This window comes from Anser brachyrhynchus, assembly GCF_964034855.1.
Source record: "Anser brachyrhynchus genome assembly, chromosome: 3".
NCBI lineage: Eukaryota > Metazoa > Chordata > Aves > Anseriformes > Anatidae > Anser > Anser brachyrhynchus.
In genome coordinates, this window is record NC_137696.1 from 57,084,368 (window position 1) to 57,108,950 (window position 24,583).

Consider the following 24,583-nt stretch of genomic DNA (forward strand, 5'->3'; position numbering starts at 1 on the left):
CCAGAGCAATATGCACTTATTGTGGGATTCTGTGTTTAAAAATTCAACACACAAGCAAAAACAACTGGAAGAGCTGCCCACAAAAGCCCCTCAAGCATTTTTATTTCAGAGCACAGGGCCGTGCCAGACCCAGGGTTGTGCCAAACTGAGGATTGTTGTCACATAGGATCCTCTTCCACTTGCTGATACACGGGGACTGCAAGGACAGGAGTGGCATAAAGCCCTGCGCTGGGTAAGGGATTTCATGTTGGCAGGGCCAGACATTGCCGCTGTTTGTTTAAAAAAAAGGATGTTGGTGGAGAATGGGAGGGAAGGGAGTCCTTAAGTCTGTTCCTGCACAGGCTGATCTCCCTTCCCCTGGGTGCTCTGTGGATGAGCACCCTCTTTGGCTGTTTTCCTGGAGCCGCTGGGATGTGCTAACAGCAGCAGCTTGTGCCGAGCGTAGCACTGGGGAGTCTGTCGGTCGGTAGGCACTTGAGATTGAACTGCTTGGTGCTAGACGGGAGAAAACAAGAGGAAGGCACTTATCTAGGCTGAAGAGCCAGATCGCGAAAGCAGAAACTTCCTGGCCTTCCCTCTCCCCTCCTGCCACACACAAATGTTTTGGCTGCAGTGTTAGAGCTGGTGGCAGGGAAGGTGTGCTGTCTGCCTCGTGCCAGGCTTCCTGGGAAGGATGGATTGCTGCAAGAGGGGCACTAGTCACTTAACCTTGACATCTGAAGAAATTAGCTGCCTCGACTCTTTCCAAAATGTATTTTCAGTACTGAATCCAGTTACAGATGGATGCAGGAGCAGTGCTGCATATGCAGAACGACTAGATGCTGTACAGGGTGCCCCAGGCAAGTTTTGTGAGCTGATGGACTCAACTGCAGCTGCTTCTTTCCCAGCCACTTGGGGCTGTATTCGTTTTGCACCGCCCTCCTGCACAGCGCGGACCACCGTCCCCAGCCCATCCTGCCAGCGGTCAGTGGCTCGGCGTGCCCGCGGGTCCTGTGTAGCTGAGGCAGTTGCCATGGCTACTAGTGATCTGTTTTGCTCGGGGTTTGGAAGAACACTGAGTACAAGGGCCGAACACTTTATTTTTTTCCCCCAAAACACACCATTATTTCCAAAACAGCCTGCTTAGTATGCTGCTGAGGCTGCCGTTCAGCAATGTGGACCTGATGGTATGATCAGGTACTACTTATTCTTCAGGCTACTGTGAGATAACGTTTGAAATTTATTATTCATTTCTCACAAAGCTGTTTGTAAGGAAATCAACTGAATAAAACACCACGGCAACAAACTCGCTGACTGTCTGACTCTTTGAATAGACTTCCTCTAACCTGGACAAAGACCTCACAAATGGTAATTGTGTGTGAACTCATTTCTAAATGGATCCGAAGTGGAAAGAGACTGAGGGGGGTCTGAGAATTAGAGAATTAGAGCTGTTCTTTAAAAAGAAGCATGTCAGTAGCAAGTGTAATAAAGGACTTCTTTCTTCGGGAAAACGGGTATGACAGTCTAGACGCATTGGAGTATACTTAGAGGTTCATCAAATTGTTTCTGTTTCTGGTTGTATTTGAGTTGTTTCATTTGGATACTTATTACTGATGCCAGATCTCCGCGGTATGAACCTTGGAGGACTCTCTTGAGGGCAGGGATGCTGCTCAACAACCAGAGCAGGTCAAAGGGTTGCTATCATCAGAGACCTCCAAAGGATATGGGCAACACCGGAACAGCAAAGGCTTCTCAAATCATGTAGCAACCATGGAAAGGTATTTGAAGAGTCCCAAGAGTAGAAAATAGAAAGCTCAAAATGGCCTATAAAATGCTTGCAGCTGTAAAACAACCCTCGTAAAATGCATGCTGCTGCTTTCAGAGAAGGAATGGGCTTAAGTACCTGCGAGGGTGCTGAGCACCTGCTGGCAGTGAGGCCAGAGCCTTTTGTCTCTAAATGTGCAGTTTAAGCTCTGATTTGAGGTTCTGAAGACCCTAATCTAGAAGGAAATGTACCACCATTCAGCTACCTTCCTCCTTTTTAAATGCACAATTTTTGCTACATCTCAAGGAGTCCAGGAAAATTATTTTTCAAACCACTTGAGCTTTGCATAGCGTGAATGTCATGGTTCATTGTTTTGTCTTAAGTAGCAGCGATATTTTTGACTTGTAATTTAGAAGCTTTACAACATAAATCTTAATCTTCCACCAGCTATTCCATATCAAGCCTTGTCCTTTCCCACTCTGTTCAAGATTGAACTGGTCTCTTTGCCGGAGGGGTAGGTGTGGTGGTTTTATGACGAAGCAAAGAAATAATTGATTGCTTACATCACCTTTCATAATTGCACTTCTTATAAACAGTATCTTCCAACCGTTGTGGCTACAGACTCTTCTGCCTTCAGGCAAATTGCTTTACATACACTCAGTGCTTGATTATCCACGGTAACCAGGGTGGGGACTCGGTGGAAGAGAACATGGAAAAATGGTGGATTTAAAAATAAGACATAAATTGTAAACTGCTACAAATAATGCAGCGAACAAACAGCTGAAGTGGGGAGGGGGTGGATCGTTTATCTACCCTTTTCTCCCGCTCAGGTTCATCACACGCTCTTGCTTTTGGACTTGAGTCTACCCTGGATGTGCCTGTACTTGCAGCACAAACTACAGCGTGGATGATCTGTCCCTAGATAGCTGGGAGCTGGTTACTTTTAGCTTTGTTGCAGGACGTGGGACTTGTTGCACTGCCTCGTACCCCTGTACTCTGGCAGGGCGGGAAAGAAGAGGGTCTCCCCCGTTATTCTCAGAGCTCTGCATGTTTAGAGCTGATCTAAATTGCTATAAAACCAAGTGCCTGAAACAAAAATAGCCTGGTTTAAGTGAGAAAGATTCGTCTTTCATGGCACGTCTGCCTCCTGTTAAAAGGCATGGCGAATGTTTCTAAGTAGGTGTCATATCTAAATAAAAAGATGTTCTACTTGATGTAGAACTTAACTATTGCAATACTTCTGAAATTAGGGTTGTTGCGTGCCTTAAATACTCCTCTGTTGATCCATCCATTCTTGTAGCTCTCCCTTTAGATTAGGTGATGTCCATTCACTTGAAGAGGCACTGTACCTGTCCCCATATCCAACCAAAAAAACCCTGGGCAGTTTTGTAATGCATGCTACTATATATAGTCTGCGTGAAGCAGTTCTCTGGGACTACAGGAAATGCTCATAAAAAAAATAGGCTATCGCATCTCTAACCTGATTCAGTCTGAGTTATGGTCACCTTGTCTCTTGTCACCACAGGTGATAAAGCAGCAGCAACATCAATCCATTCTTCCAGCAGCCTTGCGTCTTGCCTGCAGTATAAGAAGTCAAAGTTCTCATTTTTCCCTTCTCTTTTTATTTTCCTTCCTTCTGTCTAACTCCAGAAACTTCTATTTGACAGCACAAATTGAGTAGGTTAGACATGGCCATCCATCTATGTCACTGCAACATTTGGCTGCCTGTCATAAAACATTGGCAGTTTCTTTTGCTGCCCCCCAGTGTGACACGTGGAATTAACTGAGTCAAGATTTCCAGAAGTTATTAATGTTGGAGAAGGGGGGAGGGGGGAGGGAGGATAAAATCTTAATTTTATGCAGTCTGTACAGCAGCAGTATGACTGTATTTCAAAGGTAGAATAAATTTAGTGTGTTAAAGATCTTCTTGGAACGAAGAACGGTTTGGGCAGAGGTGCACACTGAAACAAATCAAATCTTCTTTGAAGTGATAAGTGTTTAATTCTGAGGCTCACATTTGAATAGCAGAACTGTTACCTTGTTTTTTCCCCCGAAGGAGCATGGTATCTATTCCAGGAACCAGTTCAACACAGTATCTTAAACTGTTTCCAAGGAACACACAGATCACAGCCCCAGAAGGCATCTTGTATCGTTTTAATATACGTGATATTTATCAGCAGTGCAGATCTAGTAGATCTGAACCTAGAGAAAAAATACTTGTACTATAGGTCTTTAATTATTAGAATGTTGATAGCTTAATTAATTCAGCGTATAATATGTATGTGGAGCAAATCTAGCACAAAAGACAGCACTTTTTGAAGAGGTGTAATGGCAGGTGTCTAAATGGCCAGCTTGTGCGGTGGGAGCTAATCTACAGGTGACAAAACTTTTGGATGGAGAACGCCATTCTGAGTGTGGTGCTAACAATGGGATCACACACTTCAGTCCCGTGTGTTGGATTTGATAAATGCAAATGATGGCACAGCGAATGCCTAATGAAAAACCTCGTATCAGACTGTCTTAATAGGATTACTTTCTAGGACACAGAATTGGGAAGGACCTCCTGGATCAGAGAGTGCGCTTTTTCATTTATAGATAAGCTCTTTGCATTTGGTGCCATTTTGTAATGGAGAAACTCAGTTATATGATGTTTCTTTCCAGATTGAAGTTCATAAGTATACCTGTCAGGCACTCAGGTTTTTCTCACTTCTGTCATAAATCATAGAAGGCCATAGACAAAAGACTTGTGCTTGCTTGGCATCTTGTCTGGATTCTCACTCGGGTAAAGTTTAAACAGATTGTAAATACACTTTATCATGTCCTTACTCTGAGCATCACGAGGGCCAAGTGATGGCCACAGGAGAGGGGCAGAAGTATCGAGGCAGTGACTCTGCTGTAGATCACTTATTACCTTACAACAGAGTCTGCCTCTTGACTAGAAGTCTGCAGACTGCAGGAGAAATGTGCTCACTAATATTTCATAGAATTAATTTAGCAATTCTTGGAAAATATATGATGTTAACTGCTCAAGATCCTAACTGATTTCAGCACTTGAGTGATGCCTTCTTTGAAATATATATATGAATTGACTCTAGCGTAGTACAAATGATTCGTTCTTCTTTAGGTGACTGATTATAACATTTTGACACGTTTACTTTAAGCACAGGGAATTCCTTGAGATTTTGTGACTGGTTGCTTTACATTTTGAAAGATAATACCCAAAACACATATTGCAATTTATGTCAGAAAAGAGCTCCAGATGTTCTGGAATAAATCCTTGGTTCTTCTTGGTTTTGTTGTGCTGCTAGTAACTGCACTGTTTTAGACCTTTTGTCAAGCGGTGTATTTCCAGTTTCAGGTGCACTGAGGCAAACCTGCCCAGTCTTCTCTCCAAGAAAACTGACAAAACTTCCTAAGCTCGGTTTGTGGTTGAATTCCTCCTCTTAACATTGAAAACGGCTCCTCTCGGAGTGCAGAAACTACTGTGGGGAGTTGTGCAGGCGGGAAGTTGCTGACTGGCTGCCAGAGACACCTCAGCCCTTACTCCAGCCGTCCCTGCAGGACGAGTTTAAACCTTTAGCTAAACACGCTCGTAGATGACTTGCTTGTAGGTATCCACCTGCTATTTGCTTGTCAAGACCAAACGGAGGAGATTTTCTGTAGTGTTTTGAAGTAATTCTGACCACCAAATATACTTGCATGAGGAAGCAGGGCCAGTCCTTCTCTTTGTGATCCGGAGGCTGCCTTGTCTCAGGCTGCCTGCAGTGGAGGCTTCTAGGACCACTTCTATAAAAGAAAGCACCTCAACAACCTCTCCCCTTTGCCACCTTTTCAGTAGATCTCTGAACATTTATTTCTGTTCATTTTATTTAAGTTGCTGCTAGATTTCCACTTGAAACGTTTATGTCACGATTCCTTTTTTAGCTCTTACTCTGGGTTAGTAGTTTGCGTGTAGCAAGTAGTAGTTTGAATGTAGCAAGTAGAAGAAGGCAGGGCCATGTGCCAAAATACATTTTTGGGAACTGGCAGGCAGAGGGAACAGCAGGATCGCACAGTGGACCCACACGGTCTTTGGCTCCCTTCTCCTGGGGTTTGTTGTCCCGGGCGGGCTAGTCACAGCAGATTATTCCACTCCCTGGATCTGAAGCAGTTTAACAAATTCATTTTAAAGATTCCTCAGGCGGTGCTCTATCTTTGGCAGTCTGGGGACTTGCCCGGGGAGCTAACTGATGTCTCTGGCCCCTCGGGAAGAGGAGTGCCAGCTTTGGAGCATGTTACAACTCCTGCTGATGCCTCTCGATGCTGATGGACCCTGGCCAAAACACATCAACTGCAAGGCCCTGGCTCATCTTCTGCTCAAAATTAGTGTCTGCGGGGAGGCAGAGAGGGAGGTCTAGCAGCCATCACGGTGCAGAGGACACTGCTATGCCCAGCCACCACTTGAAGGAATACGGAAAGCTCTCCAGGTCTCTTGCCAACTGACTTTCTGCAACAGGATTGCGTTGCTCCTGGATTCTGTGGAATGTGAGAGCATTTGTTTTGGTTCCGCTCAATAAAACAGTTTTCCCCCACAGAAGACAGGCTTCTTGTCTACCATGTCAAATCTGGCATGACCTAATACTTCTGACTGAAGAAATACTGGCCCTGAAAAACCGTCTGTTATTCTGACCAATAAGGCTTTAATTGACTGGTCAGACAAAAATGTGGTGAGAAGACCATGACTGTGCCTGATGCTCGATGTACCCATCCAGTATGACTGATGGTGGAAGACAATTTATGCACAACTTCTCAGTGTAGAGAAAATGAGTTCTGGAAACTAACAGATGGTTTCTGCAGGGCCGCTGAAGCTGAGGTGAGGAGGGCTATTTAGAGGCCTCATTATCTCACGTGCTCTTTCCTTGTGTTCTCTCAAGCGTCCTGATGGAGTAATTAATCCCTGAAGTGCCCCAAGAGGCAAACCTGCTTAATTGCACTGCTGTTTAGCCTAAATTCCCAGAGCACAAAAGGCCTGGTGTTGATCCTATTTGGTTGAAGTGTTTCCTTAAACTCTCTTCCTTGGGTCTTTTTCATCTCCACTTTTAGAAGAAAGCAGTCAATCTGTCAGATTTGATCTAGGATGGTGCTAGGTTGTCAGGGGTCATGCTGGGAGAGCATGACACCACTGTGGTCTGACTGAAGGAGAAAACTGCTGATGACTCTCAGGGCTCCTCTGAAGTGCTAGGTCAGTGCTTAGGAACCTCAGGTAGCTCTGTATGAGTTTTTTTTTCCTTCTAAAAGGGAAACAGATCTTCACATAGGATAGAAGGGCAGTTCCAAGCACGGTGTATGGATTCCAAGTAAAGCCCTATTAATGTGGAAATGCAAGGATGAGGTGTGGTAACCTTTAATTGTAGAAAATGCCCTGCATGTTCCTCCTGCGCTGTCTACCTGCGGAGCTCAGAGCACATTCAAGCTTTGCTTCATGTAGCACAGCTTGCCCTTAAGAGCACTTTTCTTCCTAGATGAGAAGTCCTCTCTCCAGTTTCTCTGGTTCACCACTACCTTCTGTGTGGTGCAACAACACGGTATGGGTTTAGCTGGCTTCCCTCTCTTGCATTCTTCACATATGTAGAGTTGTGTACAAATTGCAGGGGAGAATCAACAGGGCTCCCATTATTCTGTGGTGGAGACAGACCCGCTACTGCGGATCAGGCAGTGGTGGGGATGTCCTCTGATGGCTGTGTGGAAAAGCATTCCACCTGTGTAATGCTCAAAGTACCACCATATAGCAAGCTCCCGATGGCTTAACTTACTGCTCCGCCCAAGGGTGACTGTGTAACAGTGATTTAGAGTACAACGTGTATTTGCTAATACCAAACTATTTCTGCCTTGTGTGGAAGTGGATGAGGACAAAAAACATGACATGTCCTCCATATCTGCTTTGGAGTGTTTTGTTTAACAAAAGTGACAACCATGCATAGACTTAGCATGTCCTATTTTTATATCAAGAATACAAGGCATTTGCTTTGGAGACAGCACTTGATTTTCAACAAATGTTTCACTGAGATTGGATCCGTGTCATGGGCATGGTTAGAAAGTGCTGAATGCTTCTCTTACTCCTCTCAATGTAGTTTGTGATCAATGCCTCTTCGTCATTTGGCAATTTCACACTTCAGTGATTCCTTTAGACTTCTGTAGAGATACACAAATTAGACAAGAATTCCTTAACCAGCACGTTATGGATATTTTTGGATAAGTTGAAGTTGTTTTGACAGTTCAGTTATGAAAACAGTGAAATACCAATGTTAGTACTCAAGAAGCCTAAACGAAGTTTAAACCTTACCATGACTGGGTGTCAGTTCCTTCTCTGTGCTTACTAATGACACTGCAGTTGCAGAACGCAAGATTCTTTATTTTCTCTGCATAATGAGCAGAGGTTTATTTATTTTTATTTTTTTAAACTTAGGCCTGAATGGAATTATTGATGTACTGTGTTGTTAAAGGAAGTTCTTTTGGGGGAAGCAAAAAGGTATTTTTGGCATCCTAAAATCTTTTTCTTATGATCACATCTTCTCACTAATTTATTTTATTCGGTATTGTGATAGAGAAGATAGAGAGCTACAGCTATCGTAACAGAAGTTTGACTTTTATTATCAGTTATGAGCACCATGAGTTGTAGAGTTTCCAAAATTCAGAATCTTATGGTATTTGGTCTTGTATTTCTTGTGGTGCTTGTTTCCCATAGTTTAGTAGCAATGGCATGAAGCCCAGATAACTTGCTGCTCCACCTTGTGTCTTGCCCACACCTCCACCTGCTGGCTACATCCCCGCTTTTACTGCCTGTGGCTCTTAGGGTAATTTACCCACTTAAATGCATACCACAAGGGCATATCTCCTGCCTTGAGAACTGCTCTAAAATTTAAGTGCATGAGAGAATGGAGTGGTTGGGAACTCTTTCGGGACCCCTTGTCCTAGAAAGTGCAAAGGCTGCAGTTGTTGATAGGGCTGTGAGAAGACAGAATTTCTCACTTCTCCTCCACCTATTTCTCCACTGCAGTGTCAGCAAGTTCTGTTCAGTCCTAAATGCCATGTTTGTCACTAGGGGAGAGCAAATACTCCTCTCTCCCATAAAGCTTACTTTTGTCCATCTGTGTGGTAGGCAGTAGATGGGTATCCACTGTCCCTGAGCCACCTGTTGGCTTATCAGGGCCAGGCAGGTAGGCACTAGAGAAGCAAAGGAGAAAATGGAAAGCTGGGTGGGCCTGGAGAGGCAAAAGTAAGGTAGAGATGGTGGAATGAATATAGCGAGTCTTTGGCAGGCTGCCTGCCCTTCTATGTTTTGCCATGTTCTTTCCCTAGTGAGTACTTCGGGTCGAGGTATGTGGGTAGATGTTTCCTTGCCTGAGCTCTGCTGGCTTGCTTCTGGCAGCAGCTATGGTCAGTAGAAGGTGCCAATTTGATACAAGTAAGTAATTTTTCAGTAAGTTATTTTTATTCCTGTTCCCCCAAGTCCCTGATCCACCTTGTCTCCTTCCATCTTTCTATTCTCCAGTAGGCTTTAAAAGCTCACTGTAGGTATAGTGGAAGAGGGAACATCTGAAATTAGGAACTGTAGGGACAGTGAAATTGACAGTGCTTCTGTTTTAAGTTGGCTTATCTCACTCTAGAGGCTGCTTTTGGGACAAGTGGGTACTGTAATTTTGTATTTCAGGAAAACTTTTTTTGAATAAAGTTTAAAGCAATGGCAATATTGAGGAATCTGCAGTAACACTGGAAACAGATTAAAGGAGAAATACTACAATCACTATCAACAGCTGCTGGCCTTCCTACAAATGAATGAGGATATTTGTACATTTAACTCTGAAGGCGTGATGTGCCCAAATGCTTTTAAAATGTTTGTGTTTGGTAACTTTTTGTGCAGGGGGTTTGGGCAAGTGTCTTTAGGGACACTTGTGCAGTTGCCAACTTGCTTGACGCCTACCACTAGCGGGTGAAATGGTCTTCTCAGACTTTTCTGGGCTCACAGATGTTCAGCGAGATAAATTGTTGATGGCGTTTCATGGAACAGCAAATGCAAGGTCCAAATGTCTGAGCTACAAGCTATAGTAAAAACAGAATAATAGACAGTTACGAGCTGATTTTCTGCACCCTGTGCCTCTGAGAGGAATGTTATGAGGCAAATTTTTTAATAGAAGCAATTTTCCACTCGCTGAGCCCAGCTTAACACTTGTTTAATTTTAGTACTCCAGCTATGGTACAAATAGTTAGTGTTAGAAAGCGGTGGTCTTTCAACATTAGTCTCAAAGTGACCTGTTCACCATCATGTTACAGCATCTGCTTTTACTCCAGACTATCACCATTTTCTCATCCTTTGATTTTTTTTTTAACCTTTATGAGAAGGCAAAACCTGAACTTTACATGCAATTACTTCCACAGTGCTGAACAGAGATGTGCTTCTGAAACGCTGACTGTCTGGCTATGCCTTGAAAAAGCAGATTTTTTTTCCCCTTCTGATTTTCACTGCTGCATTGTTAGGCATAAAAGCAGTGAAGCCAGAGTGTGTCTGACTGTCCTCCTACACTGGCTTGTCTTTGATGGCGACTCCAACCCCTATGATTGTTTCTTTTAGCACTCATCTGGGTTTCTGCTTCTCTGCTTTGCCAGTGGTCAGTTAGCAAATTGATGTCAAGAAGGTTAGATTAAAACCTAGTCTGGGGATTTCTTCCCTCAAAAGACAAGGTACACAGACAAGGCAAAGCAGGGGAAGGCATCCATGCGTTAAGGCAGGCTGGCTCGCAGAGGAGCTGGGCACAGAGCGGTTGCCTTACAGCTGTTCTGCTGCTGCGGGAGCCGAGTCTTTGCTTGCTGTCAGGTACGGAGAAGTGAAGAGTAACAGCAAGCAGAGCGTGCGTGTGTGCGTTGTATGAGGGGAATTAATATATGCAAAGACATGCCCACTTGGCATTGTTCCAGCTTAGTGTTTGAGATGCTGCTGGAAATGAGAAATAGAGTGAAAGCTGGAGGAAAAGGAGCATGAGCTCTTCTCTCCTGATTTAACGCCTTCCCCGCTCCCATCTTGTAATGCTCAGCACAGAGCAGCAGCGATGCTGAAGCTGACTCCTGGCCAAAGCGTGGCTCTGGAGCAGCAGTCCTGCCTAGCGGGCTGGTCGGTGACAAATGAAGGAAAACCCGTGCACCCATGGAGAAAGCAGAAAGGTTGACAGCAGTCCCGTGGCCTTTTCCACAGTGCTGGCTGGGAGGCGTTTCTGGAGCTTGCCTCTGCGGCTGACTGCAAATACAGTATTCGGTGAGACATCTTGCTTTTCGCTTCCTGTGTTATGCAGCGGTCTCGCAGAGCCGTGCTGCTGCGGCGGGGCTCGGAGCAGCCCTGGGCCTTGTTGCAGGTTCCCAAATGTGCTGGTCTGGCACCTGTACCACGCAGGCTGCCAGTACGCAGCAGGGCCCAGCAGCCCGTCCCATCCCATCCCACCGCCCCGCTATGAGCACTGGGGGCACTGGGGCAGCCCCAGCACCCTGATCCCTGGGGACAGGCTGAAGCCAGGCTGGGACGTGGGCCTGTGGTGGGGCCGGGCTGTGGGGAGCTGTAGCCCGGCCCTGCTGCGGCCTCGCTGGGGCTGGGGCTGGTGGCCCTGGGCTGACGTGGGGTCCTGGGGGCAGGCAGGGACAGGCAGGGCTGGCGGTGCCCTCAGGGCCCTGCACTGGGGTTGGTTTGGCTTCTGGGGCTAGCTTGCCTGTGAGCATGGTGTGCTTCGGAATATATTCTTATGAAAGACTTTTAGTTCTGGGTGTTTGTTAAGGCTGTTGGGGTCAAGTGTCAGAAGTTTGGCCTCGTGGGGAGATCTCTAGGTCTGGAAGAGGCTTCGATGTATGGGTGCACGATGCATTAGAAGCTGGGTTTCAAAGGTGTCCGTACAGACCCAGCTGTTTTACCACAGCCAGAGCAGCCACATCACCCCAAGGGAAAGGTGTGTTACACCACTCATTTAATTTTTATGGGAAGACTCATTTGTGACGTGTGTTTGTTCAGCCATGAAACCCATTTAAATGTCCATTTCTGGAACAATATTTCTTCGCTTAATTTGTGTGTATTGCAGCAGCTTAGTATGCTGAAATATTCAGCTTGCAACAGGCTGACAGCACTGAGGGTGAAATAAGGCAAACCCCAGGGCCCAGCAGCGCAGTGTGGAGGCGAGGTGTGTGGGCCTGCCTGACATGGGAGCCCTGACTGCAGTCCTGCAAGGGGCTAAGCGCTGGGCAGAGGTGTGAAAGAGTAAAGATGGTACGAGCCTGAGTGCTGATTTGGATCCAGCATTCCTCCAAAAGTCAGCCATACAGCCCCCTCCTATCACTTTGTCATGGAAGTGCAGTGACAGACAACGCACAGAAGAAGGAAGTACAGAAACGTCCGACTCCTCCAGTTGCATCTTCCTAAGCTACAGTGTACAAACAGACCTGCAGAGATTTCTGCAAAGATTCATGTAGGTGAGGGAAAAAGAATTAAACTGGTTGGATAGTACTTTCTTTGCAGCAGTGTAAGCCAGCCTTGGCTGCTGCTGTGTTAATGGTGCCTTAAAGAAAACTATCAGCATGCTAATGGCAGCTTTGAAAACAGAAACTTACCCTGCACCATCCCATTCATCTCCAAAGAGATGGGCATTTCCAATCCTAATGGTCCATTTAACTGCCAGTATTAAACACACATCTCAAGAAAAATTATATGCAATTAAACAGGAAGAAGCCTGTTAATGTAACATCATGGCTGTGTGACTGAGGACAGTCAAGCATCTTCAAGTCAGATTTTAAAACTGAGGTTAGCTTTAGTTCAGCTCTTATTCGCAGTATTTTATTATTCCCAGGTAAATATTTACACTGCATTAGTTCTAAAGTGCAGTCAGTCTCAAGTGCTCAAAGGTTAATGAACAAAGCGTCAGAAATAAGGGCTAGCTAAGGATTTCATCCACGTCAGAGATGAAAATGATCACATTGTGACTTGCCCGATGTCACACACGCTCCTTGGTGAGACGTGACTGTAAGGTTGTTAGTCTTTCCCATCTAATTGGAAGATGACCTTTATTCGCTATCTGTAATTCCTGTTTCCAAAATGTGAAGCTCTTCACTCTGCCGGAACAAACTTAACTGTGAGTGGTAAACTTTTGCAAGCCCTGGGTAGTAGTCTCGCAGTGTCTGAATGAATTTGATGTTCAGCTGGATGTTTCTTCTGCATCCCGGGAAGCCTCGCGTGTAAACCATCCCCAGCTGCAGAGCAGGTGGACTAACCTGGGTCGCTAGGCCCGGAGCACTTGTAAACAGCGTGGATTGCAGTGCGTGTGCCCGGGCACTTCAGTCACGTATGCCCGTTGCTAGGACTGCCGGTGTTTTATTCCCAGAGCTTTCTGCTGCGGCAAGCTGAGCTGCTCCTTGTTCCCCAGTGAACTGGGGGAACTTGTTTGTCCTTGGGGCATGTTTTGAGGGGGCAGGGAGGAAGATATTGTGGGAAAGCATCAAATGACTGAAGTTGCTGTAGGGCTCTAATCAAAGGGCTGTGATCATCAAAAGGTGGAAGAGCACCAGCCCACGAGTAAGCAGCAGTGGGGGATTTGCCTGTAGTTCCAAATAGGTTGGGAGTGGAGCACCAGGGTGCTTGGTGCACTTCTCGTGTGGTCCGAGCTCACTGGGAGCAAGGCGTGAGCCAAAGCTGACTGTGCCAAGCATTTAAAGAAGGCTAGAATAGTTTCTTATGGAAAGAAAAAAAAATAGTCATAGAAGAAAGATACCACTGCCTTGGCTGCTGGTGCAATGTAAAGTTGCTTTGATGTAAAACTTTGGCCCAGTGCTCAAAACAACTCTATCACCTGAGCCAGATTGCCAGGTTGAACGTGTATGTAACACAGGCCATCAAGCTGTGCTTACCAGGGGACGAGTAATTTTAAACTGCAGCTTTAGTTTATCCTCACTTGTTCCTCTGTGTAGGTTGAATCTTCCTTGTAGTTTGGAAGCTGTGAACTATTATTTCTCCTCGGCTATACCTGAAGTATTTAAGTACTTATCACATGAATATTCACTATTTGAGTGTATATCCTGGACTGTCTTTAAACTATAAAAAATAGTTCCCCCTTTTTTCTACGTACAGACTTTTGTTTGTTTGTTAAGAACCACAACATGGAGAGACTCAGAAATTAACCTGCTTTCCTAACTGTTTTTGCATAAGTAGTTATCCAGAGCTGCTTCTGAAACCACAGCAGGAAATGAGTTCTGGTCTGCCTTGAAATGGAGAGAAACTGATGTCCCAATTTTTCTAATTAAATACATAATTGTTTAATCCCTTTGGATTGGAAAATGGTGTTGCAAGTGCATGTATTTCGGTTTTGAATATTTTTGTGTTACAAATCATCTTATGTTTTGGCTTGTCTTTATTCAGCAGCAGATGCCAAAGGCATAATATGAAGGATATTCAGCATTTTTAAGATGGAGTACATATAAGAGTACTCCTGGCATAGCTCACCTCCTGCTTGTGGCTGTTGGTAATGGGGTTTTTGAACAAAGGGGAACTGGATATGTTTAATTTTAGCAAGTGGTGACAGATTAACCCTCTATTCCATATGGGAGTTAAAGTCCTTTCTTTTCAGAAAATGCTCCCTGGGTGCTATGTTCTGCTGTGCTGAAATGCCCAGGTGATGGCTGCTGCGCCCATTCTGTATTCAGTAGATTTTAGCCTGTGAACACTTATTATGGAAGGAAACATTGCTTATTATGAGTGTAGGATTTATTAGGGTCCTGCTTCCTGTGCTGGGCACCATGTGTGCAGAAGTGGGCCCTTTGTTCCCATGTACCTTCTGCAGGCCATGAGGATGGGTTCAAGTGGGTTGCTACATCCTCAGCAGGTTTGGAAGAATTTGAGGATTAAAGGTAGCTGTTTGGTAGCTTTGGGTTATAATGAGAAAATGGGGTCCTCAGAAAAATACCTGGATGTAGCTGCTTAAGAAGCATCTCAACATTTTCCTTTATTTTCAGAAAATAGCCATCCCTTCCCAGTCCTTTGCCGTCTTTGGGCTGGCATATAGGAACAGCCAGGCTGTCCGAGACCCTTGTCAGCAGCGAGTCAGACATTTCTTAGGCTGTTGCTCTGACACTGGAGTTTAGTAAACGGGGAGAGAGCAAGGTTGCTGCTGTTCCTGAGAGAAGCTGCAGTTTCTGACCATGTAGGAACATCCTGAAAGTGGGGAGGTGAACTTTAAACTCTGCTTTCGCTGGCCATTTGGGTGACCAAGAGGGCTGGTAGGGAGTGAAGGCTGGCGCACAGCTGGTCATACCACCTGTGTGGGCTGGTATCACCCTGTGCCACCAGCACCTCTTCTGAGAGAGCCTGAGAAAGGGCTTGCTGGAGCAAAGCTTGCCTTTGGATGCTGCATATGTGCAGAGCCCAGCTTCCCTTCGTTGGAGGAAAAAGCCTATCCGGGAGGCTGGATTCAGGCCAGTTGCTGTACAAGAAGCTTCTCATGCTGCTCCTGCATTCTGGCACGCTCGGTCTCCCTGACCAGCTCTTGGAAAATTGCTAGTGTTTCTTTAGCATTGGAGCATGTCAGACTACTCACCCAAACTTTTAATTTGAAACTGGGTATTCTATTTTTAGCCACAGCCTGAAGTGGTTTTCAAAATCCACCTGTCACTTTCATTATCCTCTTTCCTTTTTTTTTTTTTTTTTTTTTCCCTTGTTCATTGATAAGAGAAAATACTAAAATGTGCATCCCTTTTGGCTTGTGGCTAGTGTGGTAAGCTAACATACTTCAGAATGCATAAAAAGTGAGAACTTGGGTTTTACAGAAATCTGGTAATGTAGGTTGGACAAAGAGATCTTGCATGTAATCATGGTGCTGCATGGGGAATCCTCTGAAGCTCAGTCTTTTAATTTGGCAAAGAAAGAGGTCTTTGGACTACCTGAGCACTGACACATTTCCAGTTTTAAGAGGGTCCTCTTCTACTCTGGAAAGTCTTCGGAGCTGGTACTACACGATGCTTAAAAGCTGAGCAGGAACAGATTCTTTTTATGGCCATCAACACTTTTTGCAAGCTCAGAATAGCTTGCTGAACCCATTCAAATATAAATCCTGAAAGCTGCTTCTTTGGCCAGTACCAGTTTGGATTGCAGCTAGAACAGGGTGGTTGTATCAGGGGCACTGAGTGTATTTGTTTCCATTATTAAGCTAAAATGGCAAACCAAAAGTGCTTGGCAGAAGATCTGTGTGTGTGTGCATATGTGACTTCTGCCAGGCTAACTTTTAAGCTGCTAGCATCTAGCAAGGGAAGAGCTTTATTTGGGCGCCTAGGAATGGAGACATGAATCACAGGAAGCCCAGGCTCCCTGAGATCCACAGCTCCCTCACCTGTGTCGTTGTTTCTGCTCTGTGTAAGAACAGAAGGACTCCAACCGCAAATGTGGTATGTAGCCCTCTTTCGAGTAGCTCCTATGTTGGTCTCTGACAGACCAGACATATATCTGCTACTTTGAAACCAACAGTTTATCATTTCCCCTTCCCTTCCCTTCCCTTCCCTTCCCTTCCCTTCCCTTCCCTTCCCTTCCCTTCCCTTCCCTTCCCTTCCCTTCCCTTCCCTTCCCTTCCCTTCCCTTCCCTTCCCTTCCCTTCCCTTCCCTTCCCTTCCCTTCCCTTCCCTTCCCTTCCCTTCCCTTCCCTTCCCTTCCCTTCCCTTCCCTTCCCTTCCCTTCCCTTCCCTTCCCTTCCCTTCCCTTCCCTTCCCTTCCCTTCCCTTCCCTTCCCTTCCCTTCCCTTCCCTTCCCTTCCCTTCCCTTCCCTTCCCTTCCCTTCCCTTCCCTTCCCTTCCCTTCCCTTCCCTTCCCTTCCCTTCCCTTCCCTTCCCTTCCCTTCCCTTCCCTTCCCTTCCCTTCCCTTCCCTTCCCTTCCCTTCCCTTCCCTTCCCTTCCCTTCCCTTCCCTTCCCTTCCCTTCCCTTCCCGTGTTGACTTTGAAGTGCATGTTGTCCTAAAGAAAATTACCTGTTAGTAACAAGTCAGACTTTGATGTGAAACTTGTTTTCAAGCTAATGTCATCATCTGCATCTACTTTACCGATGTGCCATTTCATTGTCAAAGGGAGTCATTGCTCTTTGTGTGCCACAGTTTAAAAAACAAACAAAAGAACAAAACAAACCACCTAAAAATAGCCTCAAGCTCCTGTGGGTCCTATACTTTGCCCTGAGTGCTAGGTGAGCGCTCTTGTTCCATCTACAAGAAATCCTGTAAAAATCAGCCGTTTCAGGATGCATTGGATGTAGTTTGTGCTGAAATCTATTTTGTAACTGAAATCTTTTAGAGTGGGAAACAACAGAAATAAGAGAAAGGAGCAAATGGAGCTTCCTCTCTTACCTCTTTTTCCCAGAGAGGGAAAGGAAGTGCCTGACTTTGATCTTACTCCCTTCCTTCCACCTGGTTTTGCATGCATGCGCATGCAGTTTCATGTCTGAAGACTTGATTATTGTCTCTGGTACCCCTGGAACATCTCCCATTTGAGAAAACCTGTAGGTGGGAAGAGAAACAGACCTGTGAGAACCCGGAGGGATAAAGATTGTAGGAATCTTCCTCATGAACATGTTTGTGCCCTGTTGTGGCCTAGGTCGCCTGCAAAGGAGATGAAAGTCTACTGAAAGACTTTATTTTGAATTCACTGGAGTTAGTTCCTTATCTACACCCCATGGCATAGTGATGTTACGTTTCCTGTACATCCTTCACTGCCACACAAAGTCTGAGGATTTAAATGTGTGTGCTAAATACAGCGTGTCAGTGAGAACACTGCTGTTCTTGGAAATATTTATTTTAAATTGTAATGTTCACCTGCTTGACATTTTCTTCTCCTGCACTTCCAATCACATCTTTGATTTCAAAGGTGAAGTTGTCTGAGAAGAATGTGAAACAGCATGAGAAGAATGTGAAACAGTCAAGTCTTTGACTAAGGTGTGCTAATGCAAAAGAGCTACGTTCTGCTCTAGGAAGTGGAGCAGAGAGGATGCTCAGGTAGTGTTACTTCCTTTTCTGGTGTCTGCAGGTAGAAAACTATTTTCTACAGAAAAGGACTATTGCACTATGTCGAGCAAATTAATTAAAATCTGTCCAAGTTAACAAGTTAATCTTGTTAAAATCCATCCATGTTAATGTTTAACGGGAGGCAGCTAAGGCTTTTTTTCTTTTTTTCTTTTTTTTTTTTTGGCACTGAAATTAACGTTTGTTGGGTGGTCAAAGCAGCCAGCTGGTAGTGCCCATCTTTAGAACTTTTGATGTGTTTCTTTTAAGCTGGTAGCAAAAAAGTTTAGTTTTAAAATGCGGACTAACAGATGGAAGAACTAAATGACATTCATTGTGATTTGTAACATGTCTCTTTTGGCTAAGGAGTATGAGCAACACCGGAGCCGGTCTTTAAGACAGCCTGTCCTTAGTCTTATGTCCTGACTCAACCTTTACCAAAGTACACGGGATAACTTTATCGAGATATGAAGAAGGGCATTGTCTCGGCTCTGCTGGACTAGGGTAGACTGCTGTGTGTATGTTGCCTTCAGGGTCAACAATACCAACGGTGAACTTCAGCTTCTCCCATTCCAGGAGGATGCAGGTCTTCCATGCTGGTATATGAGTAAGATTCATCTGCCCTGAGACAGACCTCTGTGCTATAATTGCTTGATGCTCCCTTTTTAGTCTCCTTTTGTTTACAGTAGATGGCAGACATCGGAAGCCAGGCAAGAGAAATCTCAGCTTGTGAGTCCTGGGTGTTGGTTAAAAAAAAACACAAACCAAACCAAAAAAAAAAAAAAAAGAAAAGTTTTGTAGCTGTGCTTTAAAATGTAGCCCAACACAAATTATTTTGATTAGATGAAGGTCTCATTCTGGAGGATGGCTGCTCTGGGTTAGGTATGACTACACACTAAGTGGCTTCATGTGCACGTGTTCTGCCTGTCCCACGATCGGCTGGTTTATTTGAAAGCAGGGAAGATGACGAAAGGGGAACGCTAACCTCCAAGTGCTTCCAAGACGGAAGGCAGTGGAAGGAAAAAGCAACACACAAGGATGAGTATTTGAAGTTTGAACCCAGGTAGATTGCTTGAATGATTCCTTGAAAGTCTGCCAGAGGCTAAAAACTAGCCAGCGTTGTCCAGAAGGACGAAACCCACGCTGCTGCAGCCTTTACCTGATGCTGCACAAGCTCGTCTAGCTCCTTGCTGTAAATAGGTTGTGTTGGCTGAGTCTGAGACATAGAAAGGTTGAGCCCACATTATACAAGTCGTAATTTACAAAAACAAAGTTGATCTGCCTCTTGACACTTTAATTTCTCTAGCCAGCAGCTCCTGAATGATGCCAGCAATTGCAAACTCCCCACGATTATAATGACTTTGGTGGCTGCTGCAGGAGCTTTTGTCAGACCGAGCAACTGATATTAGAGCCCTACTGTGACAGGCGCTAAGTTAGGAACATAGATGAGAAATAGTCCTTCCTGAAAAGGTGGTGCTGAGGGGTCTGGTGATGGTGGCTGTAGTGTACCCAGGTGAGCTGGTGTAAGAGCCACCCAAAAGCTGTTGAAAGCTCTCATTGAGGTGGCTGGCCGCAAAGTAGCGTGCTAAAGATGAGGGGAAGGACATTTTGGAGTCAGAAAAGGTTCAGGGTGGCTGAAGGTTTAACCAATCGTATTTTGCTTGGGAAAACAAAGGCTGCCTTCTAAAAGGAGACTTCAAGAATTTGCCTTTCGTGAGCTCACCGAGGCGGGGGCACCAGCTCACCGGATACCCTGTCCGGGCTCTGTAGCAAAGTTTCCAGTTTGCCTGTAAAGGGAGACTTTCAGTTCCTGTAAATATAAGCGTTAAATTGCGATGAGGAATAACATCGACCAACTTCTAACTGCTGTATTTTTGCAACACTATTTCGTATGTTCTGGGGCCTGAAAGACACATTTCAGCTTCTCATGGTGGTTTACAGAGAACTGGACTCAAAACCTTTAAAACCTAGTTGCTCTTAGACTCCTGGTGTAGAGGTTCAGCTGCTTTAATGTGAGGAAGCAGAACATTCTTCAGATAAATGGCAGCTTATCTTGCTCGGGCACTACAGAAATACCAGTCCCCTTATTTGATGCTTCACTTCACGGCAGCTCTGGGGAGCCCCAGGGCTGCCAGCGTGTCGTGTTTTGCTGGTTGAGTCTGTTGCAGCTGGGATTAGGGCTGTCATAACAGTGCACGATGCTTTTTTCCTCAGGTGAAATGCAGGAGTTGACCTGTAGCACCTGAAGGCCTCGAAGGAAAGCCTGCCCTCGTGGGAAGTGGCAGGGGAGGGGAAGGCACGCCGTTGTCAAAATGTGAACGCTTGTCTCTGGAGATGCCTCAGAACAAGGCCTCCACGTGAATGGCTCTGGGTTAGTAGGCAGGGAGACCTCTTTAGGAGACACAGATGGGTTGTAGCAGAGCAAAACAAGGCGCAGTGATGTGCCCTGCCAGATCCCTTCTACTCCGGCCTGACAAAGCTGCTGCTCTGCTGAACCAGACTTCAACTCTGCTTGGTTGTTTTTTAAGAGCATCTGTCTTCATTGTGAGGATCAAAGTGCTATCTGGAGGTACATGAGAGGTAAGGTGTCTGAGGTTTGTTTCAGAGTTTAAGTGTGACAACAACTTTTTTTGGTGAAGAGCAGAAAGTACTTTGAAATTTGCGTTGTCAACCTGTTCGTTCTTTTCAATAAGGCTCGTGCTGTGCTGGTCTCCCTGCTTGAAATTCAGTGGCAGAGGGATTAATATTTGACTTTTATCCTAGCTGTCTAAACTTAAGTGCTATGCTTACATATTATTATTTTTTAAGATGCAAAACAGCTGATTGCACAAATCGGTGGTGTCTCAGCGTACTGCAGATGGTACTGGCTATTCTCACATTTCTGTGCTTTTTAATGAATTTGAGCATCTTTTAGGATGGAGCCTGGAGAGCTCTAAGCTTGGGAAAGTTATTTGTTTAATCTTTATTCTTTTGGTGCCAGCATTTCTAGGAGGAGGAGCGAAACTGAGATTGCTGAGACTTAGCTTAAAAATTTTGGAACTATCAGAGAGCTGTTTTGTGTCTCTTTATAATAGCTGGCCCTGACAGTTTAACAGAGCTTATTGACCATCTGCTTTGTCTAGTTTGCCACATGGCAGAGTACAAGTAAGCCAAAATACTGACTGCAGAGTGTATTAATTAAACAACTTACTTGTGAACACTGTCAGGATACTAAACTGATTGATATTACGCATTTAACTTTGTCCTTTCCTTTGCTGCAGTTGCTGGATATGGAGCCAAAGAACATAAGATAAGTGGGGAGAAAAGAGGTGTTGGGCTGTACGTCGGAGTCACTATTTCCCTCCTCGCCCGCTGTCTTCTGTTACCCATTCTCAACAGATGGGACACGGAGTATATTACAGTCTTGTCCCCCTGCTGCTCCTTCTGACTGCTGCTCTTTGCCTCTCACAAAGCTGGCAAAAGCAACAGCTGTTCCTTAATTTCTGCGTTTGAAGGCAGGAACATAGCAAGGGGAGGGGGGAGAGGCTGAAAGACTTGTCATCTTGCCTGCACAGGACTAGAGAGAAATGTTGTCCTTGCCTCTTTTTCAAGAGCCAGTATCTCTTCTGAGAAGAACAGATTTCATGTTCTTCGGTGTTCATGCTTCTGGAAATTCAGTGTGCCTTTCTCCGAGGTGAGAGCAGAAGTTCGGAGCTTGGTTATGCCTGCATACCTAGCTGGAGGAACCTGGCTCTGGGCTGCTTGGTAGCGTAACTAATTCTGCTTAAAGGCACGGCCGCCTGGGAAGGCAGTTTTTGAATCCAGACTGTGCTGGTCGCAGAGACATACAACATGTTCTCTGAAACGGCTGTGGCAAGATTTTGGCAATATCCAACAACTGTCTGCATGATCGAGGAACATGCTGTAGGTAGAGTCTCTGCAGCTAGAAGCTGAATCCTGCCTAGCTTGTTGTAATGAACAGATGGCTCGTTAATGTGCTCTGCCGTGCTACGGCAAGCAGCAGCGCTCCTTCAAGGCCTTGCTACCTGCACCTTCATTGCAGAATCTGTGTGCAGATTCTTTTTCTTCTGGTAGCTTGCTGTAACAACAGGTAACTGTTCATACGTGGATTTGTGTAGGCACATATTTGTGGTCTGTTAATAGGCTTCTGAAGGACTGGTGTGTATATGTGTAGACTGTGTATATAGTGCGCTGTGGGATGGCATAACATGAAATAGTATGGCAGTTCAGTATAACGTCAAACTGAATGAACTACTGTTTGGCTATATGTTTAATATACCAGAGCTGCTGGAAATGCTTTGCATAGTAGGTAAATAACTGTAGGAGAAAACTGAAAGACTGCTGTACTGGTTGGGATTCTGTCTGAAAAGCTGTGTCTAGTCAGCCGCAGACAAAGCCCCAGCTAAACACCTCCTTGTTTTGGCCTCAGGGATCTCGATTCCAACCAGGAGCATCCCTCTGACTGCATTTTGCCTTCAGGAGTTGCAGAGGATCTTTGATTTACACGAGTGCTTCGTGCCCGGGGCAGTCCTGCTGTCTGTTATCCTGACAGAAGCAGGAAGCTCTTTGAGAAACGGGATCTCGAGCGTGCATGTGAGTTCTCTCCTTCCTGGGAAGTGCTGAAGCTTCGGGATCCCTCCTAATAGAGGGTGCTCCTTCCGGCATTTAGAGGACACTTGAGAAAATTGCATTCCCCTTTAAACCTTTTTTTTTAAAAAAAAAACTTATATAGTGTTAATTAGCATATTTAAGAGTAGACTATTGCTCTTTTGTTAACTTGAAAACCTGAGGATTATAGCACTTCTGCCAGGGCACCAACTCGGTAAAGAAGGGCTGGGCTTGATGTGGCTTTTTAAAAATAGCCCTTGCCTGGAGCTGTACTTCAGTCATAGGAAACACTTTTAGTAGTTGTTTTCTTTAGCATGTACGTGGGGGTTTGCTACTAACAGGGAACAACATTTAGCTGTGTTCCTCCTTCAGCAGCCTGTTGGGCATCTTTCCCTTCGGCTCAGCCCAACTACAAATTCTTTGCTCTCGGTATTGCCAGCCTGTAAGTTCATTTTACTTTAAGGCCCTTGGCAGTGCTGGGCTTGCAGTTTGCCTGCATCATCTTTCAGCTACGGTGGTTTGCGAGGGCTAGCAGCTGTTGCAACAGCATCTGGGATTTCTGCGGCTGTGCTGGAAATATCTCCTGCTCGTGTGTCCGACGAGCAGAGGGACACCTCAGCGCTTTGGCAGCATTCTGTGTTGGGCTTGCTAACCCTGTCATGATTAGGTAGCCCACCACAAGTTTTCATTACCCAATGTGAAAAGGTCTGCCATATGTTTCCTGCAGGCAAGTTAGCATGTCCTGGAAGATGATGGCTCTTTAGCATTTAACAAGTTAACAAGTAAAGCTGTGAGTAAATTAGACACTTCAGAATGACTTCAATTTTTACTTTTATACCAAGCCAAAACAACAAATATCTTGCCATATGTTATACTTTGCTCCTTCAGTATGCCTTAAATGACCCTTCAGGCTATGGTTATAGAACCACAAAGCCTTCTTTCCCCAAAGAAATAAAGATATCCCTATCATCCATAACTTTTAATTCTTCTGGAATGCCGCCAGGAACAGAAACACACATTTTTCTTTGGTCTCTGACCATTTCCAGCAACACAGATGATTAGATATCATTGGCAAGTCCTGACTTTGCATGTTTGTGTCTCTGTGAAAAACAGAGGAAAATATCGTAACATATCTTTGTGACATTTGTGGCTTAAAATAGATAAATCTTGAAGTAGAAGCAGAAGGAGAACAAACTTTTAGGCTGACCACAGCAAAGTGGGAATTCAGCTGAAAATGTGCATTATTTAAGGATCCTGGGAGCTGAAACGGGAGGTGGTGATGCTGCAGGGTACCTTGGAAGGCAGTGAGACTGGTATCTGTTCTTGAAACAGTTGCTGCAGGTTATCTGCTGACTCTGACAGATGATACTTGCTCAGTGTGCATTTTCAAGATGGCAGAATCCTGCAGACAGTAGTGTAACCCTTTATAAGGCTGGTTGTTCAGAGTACGATTCCTCAGCAGTGAGCAAGAACTCACTTCTCTCAGGACGTGTAAACATGCCTGTAGGGATATAGGGGGATTCATTGTCAAGTGGGTAGAAAAATGTGGTAGGAATTGGAGCTTAGAAGGATTTTATGGAAGGTTTTCTTTTAGTGATGCTTTGCAGTGGTCCCAAGGAAGTGCCGTTAATATAGAGGTACAGTGTCTCCTTACAAACCTGTTTTTCAGAGACTCTCAGAGAAGAGTAATGTGCGTACTTGAAAATAAATGAATGGGAAGACATTTTTATCAGACTTCTTAGAGCTTTTAAATGGAGGTATCCTACAATAAAGTCTAAAGCTTAAATTCCTTCCAGACTTGCTGTATTTTGATGTAATGACAGAATTTTGGAAAAAGAACTGAGCTAAAACATACTGGCAATTAGACTTCAATTAAAATCGGGTGAGATGACATATAGGACCAGTGAGCAGATATGTCTGGTGGTGAAGTGGTGTTTTTGCAAGAGTGAAGGAGGGGTGGTGCTGTAAGAAAGAAATCTCAGTTAACATAGCAGCTGGGAAAACAATGCTTCTGTGCAAGAAAGTAAACTGAATGTCTCAATTGAAAATCTCCATTTTGAAAGGAATTAATACACCCTTACCAGTAGTGTGCAAAGAATATAGTCTGAACTTTATGTTCAATTTTCACCTTTCAGTGCTTGGTCACTTTTCTGTTTTTCCTTGATATCAACTTTTCAGATGAGACCAGATGAGACTTTTATT

General features: G+C 44.9%; 1 protein-coding gene across 4 annotated transcripts in view; it reads left to right on the top strand.

The window, feature by feature from the left end:
* Positions 1–24,583, top strand: part of PPP1R14C (protein phosphatase 1 regulatory inhibitor subunit 14C) — a 53,070-nt gene that overhangs the window by 3,712 nt on the left and 24,775 nt on the right. Inside the window, exons 2-3 of one of the 4 annotated variants that reach the window (XR_013949583.1) lie at positions 5–232; positions 762–16,337. The exons of 2 other annotated variants lie outside the window; for them this stretch is intronic. Coding sequence is in view for 1 of the 2 variants with exons in the window: in XM_080588034.1 (XP_080444160.1) it covers positions 5–166 (162 nt within the window). In the remaining variant the exon portion in view is untranslated. Of the gene's footprint in view, positions 1–4; positions 16,338–24,583 lie in introns of those variants that run through there. One more of the 4 variants, XM_080588034.1, reaches the window with a different exon arrangement.